Here is a 12123-nt window from a genome sequence, read left to right on the forward strand (position 1 = left end):
GGCCTGTGAAAACTGACCTGCTTTTTTACTCTTTTTTCCTTACTACCAAGATCAGCAAAACAGCCATGCATGCCACTGATCCATGCCAGAAAGATGTTTACCCCAATCTCAGCTTTCTGATTAAGAAGCATCTGAAGGGGGCCTTTCACAAGAGCCTTTAGTGATCTTTGAATGGCAGTCTGTTCTTATAAACTGCCACCACAAGCTGCTCTTGTTGGAGAAGAAAAGAGGGACTCATTCTGAGAATTCAGTTATTGTCCACTTGGGCCTGAGAGGCTGAGTTTTAAGGGGGGCATCATGCCACAGATTTCCACATACCACATGCTCAGCCCAACCGTCTGAAGTATCACCAGGCAAAAAGACACCTGGCAGGCAGCAAGATCCCTTTTGAAGTGTGGACTGACTACAAGAACTTACAAGCCCTGAAACCCCCAAGGAAATTATCCCCTAAGCAAGTATGGTGGGCTCAGTACTTTAATCAGTTCAATTTCACCCTTCGGTACTTGCCAAGGGGAAAGAATTTCCTCGCTGATGCTATTTTTTGAGTGCCTCAGTATAAAAGGGAAGAAATAGTTAATGTCATTATCCCCTCCTGGCAAATGGCATTTTGGGTAATGGAGTAATTTGTGATTACTGTATTTTTTGGAGAATAACACACACTTTCCCGCCCCCTAAAAGAGGGCGGAAATTTGGGTGCATCTTATACACCAAATGCGGCCCTGCCCACCCACTGGCCCCCACTCTTTTGGAGCTTTTGGAGGCTGCAAACGCCGCCTCTCAAACGGAGAGCCTCTCAAACAGATCTTTTTTTCTTATTTTCCTCCCCCCAAAATAAGGTGCGTCTTATACTCCGGAGTGTCTTATACTCTGAAAAATACGGTACTTGTTTGTGAGTCAAGGAGCCAATTCAGGACTATCACTGCTGATAGGTAAAAGGTAAAGGTTCCCCCGCACATGCGTACTAGTCATTTCCGGCTCTAGGGGCGGTGCTCATTTCCGTTTCTAAGCCGAAGAGCCATTGCTGTCCGAAGACGTCTCCGTAGTCATGTGACCGGCATGACTAAATGCCGAAGGCGCACGGAGCACTGTTACCTTCCCACCAAAGTGGTCCCTATTTTTTCTACTTGCATTTTTTACATGCTTTCGAACTCTATTACACGGCGCTAGGGATTCGAACTGCCGACCTGATCTACCACCTCCGCGTCTTAGCCACTGAGCCACCGCATCCCTGATCACTGCTGATACATTTGTGTAAAATGATTTTTTTTATGGGAGTAAAGACATTCTTCAAGACAAAGAGAAGGGATAATTGGATCAAATAGTTTAAGAACTACTGATATAGGGTGTCTGCTATACAGGTGGTAGCCAATTAATATGATTATGCTCTCTGGACACAAACTGAGAAGACAGACTTTGCTTGCAGTGCAGGGTACAATATGACACATCAAATGTTCTTCAAATGTAGAGGTGGATTTTGCACTTTGTGAAGCTATGCAAAATTTCAGAACAAATGCTTTAGGGTTGTGAATGGTAAATTTTATGTGCTGTACAGTTCTCAAAAAAGATTTTGCAGTTCAAGAGTTAAAGTTTGGTACAAAGTACAGTTTCCTTTGGAGAACTATTTTCTGTGAGAAAAACCTGTTTCTTTCCATAATTCAGCTTATTAAACTCCATTGTAATTTCAAGAATAGATTTTCCCTTTGTTTCTGGAAGATATAAGTAGATGATTACACTTGAAACGGCCAGGATCCCCATAAAAATCAGAAAGCAGAAGGGACCAAGATATTCCTGAAAACAAAGAAAGAAAAATTAAAACCTAAAAAAGGCACACAGTGTTGCATTCTTCAGTGTTATTTAAGGATAGGTCAATACAGGGCTGGATCTAGTTCATTAAACAAGCCCTGTCCTTTTCTGTTTCATATTGTTGTGCAGTTAAACCAGTGTGTATATAACATCTGGTCCTTTTGTGACTCAGGTGCATTGGCCAAATCAAGTTACTCCTACCACAATGAATGGGAAGATCATTCCAAGCAGAAAGAGCCCCATCCAGTTGATAAATCCCACAATTACAAAGGCAGATGGACGGTATGTTTGATTGAAGATTTCCACCATAACTGATATTGTGGCACCAGCTAGCAAAGAAGGAGAAAAAGAAAGAATGCATAATATGACAGTCAGTGCTCATGTGAGGCCTCCAGCTGTGGGAAGAGTGAAGAGAAAGGTTTTCTTGTAGCCATGGATGGACTGGGCAAGGATAGATACGTTTCTGAGGGCAGCAAGAATAAGCCATCTTGGGCTCTTCATTCCTCAAAATCAGGTGAGCAGCCTTATTGCATTCTCTTAATAGGAACTCATCATTCCAGAAACCATTACTGTGTCTGGGGAGGATTAAGGGACACACCTCAGCTCAGGTGTTGAGTGCCTAACAACAGAACCTTTGCTTCATTTCCAGTCTATCATTCTTGCCATCTTGAGCCGCGGTGATAACAGTGGTTAAAGTGCAGTACTGCATGCTACTTCTGCTGATCACTGGCTGCCAGCAGTTTGGTAGATCGAATCTCACCAGGCTCAAGGTTGACTCAGCCTTCCATCCTTCCGAGGTGGGTAAAATGAGGATCCAGATTGTAGGGGGCAACAAGCTGACTCTAAACTGCTTAGAGGGCTGTAAAGCACTGTGAAGCGGTATATAAGTCTAAGTGCTTTTGCTATCTTATTTCTTTTGTTCCCTCCTTTAATTGATTTTCTTGTAATTTCCTTCTTCTGAAGGTTGTGGGCGGCTTCATCACTGGGAGTTAACTGGCATACAGATTTGACTAATAAATAAATGGAGCTTGTGGTCAAGGACCTTATAACTCTGCTCTAAGCAATCTGCTTATCCCACTCTTCCTTGCCAAAGATCTGGCTGAAGCACCAGGTTCATGGCTCCTCTAAACAATAGAGTGTAGGCCTTCTGGATCTCAAGGAGAGCCTCATTCCAGAGGGCCAGGATTGCTACAGAGAAGGTGTGATTCTGTGGTCTTGATTAATGTTTAATTGAAGGAACATGGAGTGTGCCAACAGATCAAAATAGCTGTACAGATACTGTGGGAGACGGACGGTTCCTCCAATAACCAAGCCCTATGCAGCATATTGGCTTTAGAAGTAGTGAATTGCACTAGGAAGCAAGTGGCAATCAGAATTAGGTTAGGATTAGCAGAGCAGTTACATAGGTGTATTGAAGCATGCTCGTCGCTGTCTGGGCCACTGTATTCTGGACCAGTTGGAACTTCCAGGGGGTCTTCAAGGGCAGCCCCATGTAGACTGCATTGCAATAGTCAAATTGAAAGGTGACCTAAGGCATGAGTGACTATCAAACGCCCCTGGATCTAGGAAAGAGCACAACTAGCACATCAGATGAAACTGTGTAAAGGCCTTTCTGAGTATAGCTACCACCTCTTTTTGAGCTGGAACTGTGAATCCAGGAATATCCCCAAATTGTGCTCGACATCTGAAGTTCAATTCCATTCAAGATCAAAGATGGAATATCTCCAGATTTGGGTGGCCCAAACCCCACAGCCCCACAGATCTTGGGTTGGAGATGGTTCTTCCCCATCCAAGCCCATACAGCAATCTGTCCTGGGTGGAGATACTCACAAGGTCCAATTCCATAGAAGATGACAAAGAGGAAAATGAAAACGACACTCAAGTAGTGCATCCAAAAGAAGCGATGCTAGAATGAAAAAGGCTCCTTTAAACATAACAGCAACCACACTCTGATTCCTGATTATTGCTAGGGCAGTTGGAAATTTGAGGTGTCAAATTGGGTCAAGGGGACATTTGGCCCTCCTGGTCTAGAATGGGGCTCTTGAAATATGCCCACAAAGCATATCTGAATGTTCTTCATTTTGCCATCCACCTCATTTTCATTTTGTTATATCTCACCATTGCGAGAAGCAGACACTTCCACTTTTGCCAGGAAAAAAAACACTAAAATACCTCCCTTACTTGGAATGAAAGGGTTACTGTGAGCGCAGCCAGCACAAGCACCATGGCAGCATATCCTCCCCAGAGTAGAGGTTTCCGCCCAAAACGCTCAATCAGAGAACTCTAAAATGCAGAAGGAAATAAAGAGAAAATACATTTTGATGGGCTAATTGTGGGAATGCTAACAATTATTCTCCAAAATCTATTAACAGTATAACACTGTTATACTGTAAGGGACCTTGGAGGTCTTCTAGACCAGGGGTGTCAAACTCAAGGCCGAGGGGCCGGATCTGGTCCACGGGGTACTTAGAAGACATGGTTCTGCCCATCTTTAATAAGGTCCTCCCTTCTTGCATGTCCTCTTGAACTTACGCACAGAATGGATGAGAAGCACTCGCATATGCCAACACCCAGTGCAATGTATGGAATGAGGGTTTCTTCAAACTGGGCTGTGCGAAAAACTTCAAACGAGTAGAAGTAGATCTAGAAAAGAACAAAAAATGAGAAGATAGGCAGTGTTTTTGGAAGGGAAGGAAAAGGAGAGAAGGGATAGTTTGTTTGTTTTTTAGAAAAGGGGTTTTGGGTCCAGTTAATAATACCTCATTTTAAGTAGGGGAGATTAATGTCCAACTCAGCCTGCGCCAAATAAAACATTTTCTTTTCTTAAATGGTTCTATGATCTTGCCAACCTGGGTTTTGTGATGGGCTGAGCCACAGGTTGTGTTACTCTCTGCCAACAGTGACAGAGGACAGCAGCAGTTGTGGGATTCCTTTGAGCAAAGACTCAACTGCATTGATGCCACACAGCTGCAGGGTGCTCATGACGGTGATCATCACATACAGCTGCCAGCGCAGTGATTGGGCCTTCAGCACCTCTAGGACTCGGAGACTTTTTGTGCAAGACATGGCTGCCTTTTCCCTCTTGATGTCATCAATCTCGGCTTGATGGTCCCCCTCACCCCAGAGCTGTTTGATGGCTGTGGAAAGAAGGACACGCATGATGGCTCCCTTGTATCCCTTTGCCCACTTGGGTGACCCTAGATCACCCTTCAGATTGAGATATGGATAATCCATCCATGAATCTATTATGGAGATGAGGCAAAGTTATGAGTTAATATTTATGTCTAAGATTGATAAGTTATTGCCAGCTGTTCTAAGTTTATACAAAATCAGAATACAATATTGTAAAAAATTCTTACAATACTGTAAAAACAGTAAAACAGTAAAGAGTATGAAGCACACTCTTTCTTCATTAATTAGTTATCCAAGGCCTGCCGGAAAAGCTAGTCATAAGTATTTTTTGAGGTCGGAGACCCTTTCTTGCCTGATCCTGATCTGACCTTGAATCTGACCAAAAGGCGCAAAAGGCATTTGAAGCAATATGCTTCTTTTGCCTCTGAACTGAACCTGTGCCTCTGGGATCCTTTGAGAACTTTCCTAGGGGAGACAGGATGTTGTTGTTGGAACTGTTCTTCAGGCTTACTCTTGTGCCTGTTTCTCAAGGAAAGTAAGCCCAACTAACTACTGTATACTAACTACTGTATACTATTTAGGATAAGGAGCTTTAGCCATCAGAGTCACTTTCAAAATATAGTGTCATCATATCAAAGGAGCCTGGCATACTGTAGAATTGCAAACTGTCTATTTGGAGTACCTGCAATCCACTCATAAACCTAACCAAGAAAGCTTAGATAAACCCTGGTTTTCTCTCCATTTGATTTCCAAGTTTTACATTCCAAGTAACCATAATAAGCAAGCTGGCACTTTGTCCTGGAAACCTGAATATAATTAAGTCAATCTCAACATGACTTAACAACAACATGATGTTAACAACAACATGATGTTGCCTTAAAAGCATCATTCTACTGGAAATGGTTGCAGCCATCAACACATCTGATGACTTGATGGATTTGCAAGAACAGTGGCACAAGAATCCTTATGCTTAAGACTGTATAAAATCTGAACGATATTAGAATGACATCTACCTTGTTTTCTAAATTTCCAGCAAGATAATTGGGTGGAACATTTATCAATTGCAGAATATGCATATAACAGTGCACATCAGACAATAATTTGTATGTCTCTCTTCCCTACTAAGTATGGTGTCCTTGGTTCTCATTTTCCCAAGCCCCTTCGTCAAATTCAGTGGAAAACTTTTAAGAATTAGTGATGATTTATTAAGTCTTGCAAGATCAATTTAAGATAGCTAAAGAGGTTTACAAAGGATATGCAGACAACCATCATCAACCTGATCCCAGTTTACAAACAGGCAATTACCGTAAGTTTGGATTTCTACTTGACATGCCGCCTCCTTGCAAAAAATTAATCACGAATTTAATAGTTCCTTTCCTATTGAATCTGTAATTGTGTACCAAGTCAAACTACCTGCCTCTATCAAGGTATATTTCATATTTCATTATTCCCTTCTATTTTCATTCTTGCTTGGGCCAGTTCTTTCATACTTCCATTTCCCTTCTGCCTCCCAAGTTGCTTCCATCCTGGACTCTCAGTTGAATTACACTTGAGAAGAAACTGGTAACCAATGCAGCCTTTGTAGCCATGGGATTGTCCAATAAACACAAGTGCTAGATTTGTCATCAGCTGCTTGTTCTTACCTACATCCTTGGTTTCATTGCTTTTCAATACTTCCTTTATTAGGTCATTTCATATATTTTGGCTACCTTTAGTGTACCCTTCACCATGGAATACAACGAAGAGGGAGCCAACCTATTCTCCAAAGCACCTGAGAGGCAGGACATGAAGTAGTGGATAGAAATTTATCAAGAAGAGATCCAGCCTAGAACTTTCCTGACAGTCAGAACAATTAACCAGCTTCCCTCCAGAAGTTGTGGGTGCTCTATCACTGGAGGTTTTGAAGAAGAGATTTGTCCAGCCATTTGTCCAGAACAGTATAGGGTCTTCGGTTTATGCAGTAGGTTGGACTAGAAGATCTCCAAAGGCTCTTCCAACTCTGTTATTATATATTCTATTCTGTATCTATCAAGGTTAGCACATGACTCTAGTGCATGGTTGATGGCCAATTTGCCAAGCTTTTGATCTAGTGCAGCGGTTCTCAACCTGGGGGTCGCGACCCCTTTGGGGGTCGAACGGCCATTTCACAGGGGTTGCCAAAGCCCTCTCTCGCCCCCCCCACGCCTTCACTCACCCTCATTCTCTGCTCTGTTGGATCGCCGGCCGTCGCTTACCCCGCCCACTCCCAATCTATTGCTGCCTCCTGAGTCCCAGCTGATGGCTAGAGGAAAAAAAACTGTTTAAATTCTTGTCGCGGGGCTTCAAAGGGCCGCCCTATAGCCAGTGGTGCAGCCGAACCGTTTGTTAAATTGCCGGCTTGCCCCGCCCCTCCGCACCACTATTTATTGCCAATAAATAGTGGTGGGCGAGGGGTGGGCGAGCCAGCAATTTAACAAATGGTTCGGTGTTTTTTTGTAATTTTATTGGCCCGCGGAGCTTCAGCATAGGCTAATTAGCCCTTGATTAGATCGGCTCCCGACTCTCAGCTGATTTGCTCTCAGCTGTTTTGCTCAGGGCTCTGCTGCTTGTTTGCAAAGAGTGCTGGAGCAATTTTTTCCCCTAGCTATGCTGAAAAACGAAACTGAAAGTAAAGCAGGCTGTTGGCTTTGCTGTTGCTACAACGTTGGAAAATTAGGCAGCCAGATTTCTTTTCTTTTTCCTCACCAAAAAAGGTAGGTGCAAACAATGGGAAATTTAGGGGAAAAGAGGAGAGTTCAAGATTTTAAAACACAAAAGAAAAAAAGCTCTATTTAACTAGGGAATTGTAATAATTGAGATACTATTAATTGTATATTGTGTTGAAAGCAGAAATGGTTAAGTTGTGGTTTGGAGGAATATATGGGGGAAATTATTTGGTTTATTATTATTGGTAAATATAATTAATTGATTTGTAAGAAATTGGATTGCATGGAAATAATTGGAATATTCATGTTCAGATTGATTAATATACAAAAAAGGTAGTTATATAACTAATTGATTTATATTAAAATGTTCAATTTATATTAAACAACTGTAATATTACATAATTAACCAATGTGAGGATGGATATAAAAATATATGACAATGGGAAGGGGCATAATATAGAATAGAAGGGAAAAATTGAATTTGATTAAGATTAGAGATGAGGATGAAGGGTAATATTGGTTTTTTACAAAAATAGATGAGGAATAAATATGGCAAAAAGGAAATATAGAAATTGTAAATTTAATTGAAATGACTAAACACTGTTTAAATTTGTGAACCGGCCAAATACTCTGTTCAAAGTGTTGGAAGAAATCTCCTTCTAGGTTCTGCTCCAAGTGGGGAAAAAGACACTGGAAACATGGAGATTGCTTGGAAAGATGGTTTAATGGTGGACAGGATCACATGGCTTGAGTTCCTGAACAGAAAAGGGCAGATACAGTAAATCCTCGGGTTTTTATGCTCTCTCTGGCTCTGCATTTCTTGGGGCCACGAAAGAGTATCCTGATTGGTTGTCAGACTCCCAGGGGGTGGGGATCTTAACTAGCCTTGCTGGCTGATGGTCACATGTGCTTCCAGGTCACATGTGGTGACTTTCTGTTGCTAGATGGGTAGAGAGCTAATCCTATCTTTATTGGATCTTGGGCAATTCCTACTATGGCTCTGCCTGAAGGAGGTAGATCTTTGTTATGTAGAATAGACTGGCCCAGGCCTTAATGGCCCATTGACAAAGGGTGGGGGCAGGAAGATGGGAGCTGCTTCAAAACATGCTTATCCCAGGGAAATATAATATTCTGCCTTTTTCATATTTCCTAAAATATTTCACTCTTCCAGGAAAGGGGTGGGTGCTAACTTCCTACAAAAGAAAATACATTGTATGTTTGTATGTGTGTTTCTAATTATTGTTATTTATTCATATTTGTTCTCTTTTATTCTTTAAAGTTTAACAATTCATTCTTTATCTTAATATCTTTATATTTGTTTGGGGTTGGCTTTCTTCCCTTTCATCTTTTTTATTGTATAGCAATCTTTCTCCTCAAACCTACCACCTCTCTTTTCTTTCCTTCTTACTTTCTCTTCCTCCCCCTCTTCTTCTCCTCCCTACTTCCTCTTCCTTTCTCCTTCTCCTTCTCTCTTCCTCCCTCTCTTACCCTCACTCCTACTCTAATTTCCCTTCCCTTCCTTCATCCCTCTCTATTGCTGTATCCTTTTATGCATATGGACTACTCAGAGGGCTGAAAAAGTTATTTCTGACTGGTCCTCGCACTTTTGACCAGTCCTCAAACTTACGACTGTCCTCACATTTTACGTTTTTGCCCTATCTTGTCACCATGGTGAAGAGAAGCAGTTGTGAAATGAGTGACATGGTTGTTAAGAATGCTACAATGGGCATAAATGATGACCAATCATAAGTGCGAAGACCGGTCAAAAGTGCAAGGACCTGTCAGAAATCACTTTTTTCAGCCCTCTGGGTAGTCCTTTTGTGCATATGGACTACTCAGGGCTGAAAAAGTTATTTTTGACTGGTCCTCGCACTTTTGACCAGTCTTCGAACTTACGACTGTCCTCACATTGTACGTTTTTGCCCTATCTTATCACCATGGTGAAGAGAAGCAGTTGTGAAATGAGTGACATGGTTGTTAAGAATGCTACAATGGGCATAAATGATGACCAATCATAAGTGCGAAGACCGGTCAAAAGTGCAAGGACCTGTCAGAAATCACTTTTTTCAGCCCTCTGGGTAGTCCTTTTGTGCATATGGACTACTCAGGGCTGAAAAAGTTATTTTTGACTGGTCCTCGCACTTTTGACCAGTCTTCGAACTTACGACTGTCCTCACATTGTACGTTTTTGCCCTATCTTGTCACCATGGTGAAGAGAAGCAGTTGTGAAATGAGTGACATGGTTGTTAAGAAAGCTGCACGGGCATAAATGTGAGGATGGTCATAAGTGTGAGGACCAGTCAAAAGTGCGAGGTCCAGTCAGAAATGACTTTTTTCAGCCCTCTGAGTAGTCCCTATACACATAGCCATGGCCACCCAGTCACATGACATCCAAGCCACGCCCACAAAATAAGCCACACCCACAGAACCGGTAGTAAAAAAATTTAGAACCCACCCCTGGTTGAGGGTCACCACAACATGAGGAACTGTATTAAAGGGTCGCGGCATTAGGAAGGTTGAGAACCACTGATCTAGTGCTTCTAGTTCACTTTGTGTTTAGGATATAAGGATTGAAAAAGTGGGCTAATTCAAGTGTTGATGGTTTTAATAGTATTTCTACCATTAAGCATGGATTTCAGGACTTTCCTTATGCTTTCTATATATTCCTTAGTTATACTGTATTGACCTTGAAGTGTCTAATGCTATTTGATTGTTCTGTGGTGAAACTTAATTTGTTTTCAACTGGCATTTTAATTCCATCACTTTTTAACTAATTTTCAGTTCAGTTCAGGAGCATTGGCATGGTGATGGAAAAACATAATTCTCTCAGGTTTCCTTGGTGGCTGCTTTCCCAGGTACCAGGCAGGAGAGTTTGATGTTCCCTTCCCACTTCCTCTCTTTGTAAGAGAAGATCCCCCCACTCCTCTCTCCCCAGCTGCGTTAACGATCCTGCTTGCCTCCAAGGCAGAGGACTGCTGGACCTGACAACTTTCAAGTGTTACAGCATATTCCAGTCCTGTTCCCCTTTTGTCTGGAGAAGGAGGATTCTCCTACCTTTTAGGAAGGCCTCTTCGTTGCCTTTCTGTATCAGAAGGTATGGTGGGGAGTCAGGAAAGCATGGGAGTGTCACCAATTGGATTGTGGCTGTGAGCCCACTAAAAGCCAACAGCAGTGGCCACAAAGACTCTGAGCCCAAAATTTCTCTGCGGAAAAAGGAAGAACGTAATTTGTACTGCACCAGCAGAGAGGCGGCTTTGGCATTTCTCCACCAGACTTTATTTGCTCACTACAGTATTCACCACACTTTGTGAGTCTCTGCAGAGTCAAGGTCACTCAGTAGGGATAATGGAGTCCTCTTGCAGATTTTACTTTGCTAGTCATTGATGACTACAATGGATGGTTCTCATCTCCATTTCAACGCCATTTTTAAAAAAATTTAATTTGATTTATATGCCGCCCTTCTCCAGAGACTCAGGGTGGCTTACAATGTGCTAAGCATTGAACCAGCACTGTCATTTCCATGGTCATATGGCCAAGATGATGTCACAGAACACTGTCATTTTCCCACTATTTATCTACTCATCCTACCATATGGCGCTTGGGTCTCATATTTGGGCTGCTGGCTTTCCAGCTGACAAGCCCAATGTCTTAACCACTGAGCCATGGCACCACCCAGCATGGATAAGATGTGGGGAAATTATGCAATCTTCTCCCCTTCTTCACCAAGCAAAGATGGAAGAAAATCCCTCCTCCAAGGACTGAATAGCATTTAAAATTTAAATTTAAACTGAAATAGATAATCCAGATTTGTTTAAATAGCAAATAATCTGTCTAATTATCAGTCAAAGTGAAGGTAATATTTTTATTGTGCTATTTACATATACCAACCAGGAACTTGCGAATATACAGTAACAACAAACCTTGGTTCACAGCTAAACTTAAGCAGCTACGTCATTCCAAAGAGGAAGCCTACAGAAAAGGTGATAAAATGCTGTACAATCAGGCCAGAAATGTATTAACAAGGGAAATCAAAAAGGAGATCAGAGTAGCAAAAAGAAGCTACTCTGAAAAGCTAAAGAATCAGTTCTCAACAAATGAACCAGCAAACATGTGGAAAACTCTTAAAAGTATCACCGGTTATGGCAAACCTCCTTCCCAGGCTGAAGGAAATCAACAACTGGCAGATGACCTGAACATGTTTTACTGCAGGTTTGAAAGGAAACTAAGCCACCTATCTCCACAACCCCCATCTCAGACACACCAACAGCAGCCAAACTTCCTACAACTGACCCCATCCCATTGGGTTCCTAACCCCTAGTGATCACAGAAAAGGAAGTGCAAGACCTATTTCACAGACAAAAGCCAGGAAAAACTCCAGGCCCAGATAAGATAACTCCTTCTTGCTTAAAAGTCTGTGCTGACCAATTGGCCCCCATCTTCACCTGTATTTTTAATAAATCGCTAGAGATGTGCTATGTTCCTTCTTGCTTCAAACGATCTACTA

At 42.1% G+C, this 12123-nt stretch overlaps 1 protein-coding gene across 4 annotated transcripts in view; it reads right to left on the reverse strand.

Annotated features, from left to right (window-relative positions):
* Positions 1–1514: 1514 nt before the first annotated feature.
* LOC117677950 (solute carrier family 2, facilitated glucose transporter member 11-like) overlaps positions 1515–12123 on the reverse strand; it is a 33666-nt gene continuing 23057 nt past the window's right edge. For 3 of the 4 annotated variants that reach the window (XM_034438575.3, XM_034438577.3, XM_034438579.3), the window contains 7 exons: positions 10674–10822; positions 4753–4940; positions 4336–4446; positions 3985–4086; positions 3634–3709; positions 2005–2132; positions 1515–1788 (listed from right to left, as the gene is read on the reverse strand). In XM_034438575.3, coding sequence (XP_034294466.1) covers positions 1582–1788; positions 2005–2132; positions 3634–3709; positions 3985–4086; positions 4336–4446; positions 4753–4940; positions 10674–10822 — 961 coding nt within the window. In that variant the 3' untranslated portion in view covers positions 1515–1581. The remainder of the gene's footprint in view (positions 1789–2004; positions 2133–3633; positions 3710–3984; positions 4087–4335; positions 4447–4752; positions 4941–10673; positions 10823–12123) is intronic. The other variant, XM_034438578.3, reaches the window with a different exon arrangement.

The sequence above is a fragment of the Pantherophis guttatus genome, chromosome 17, assembly GCF_059756535.1.
Source record: "Pantherophis guttatus breed Tessera chromosome 17, ASM5975653v1, whole genome shotgun sequence".
Taxonomy (NCBI): domain Eukaryota; kingdom Metazoa; phylum Chordata; class Lepidosauria; order Squamata; family Colubridae; genus Pantherophis; species Pantherophis guttatus.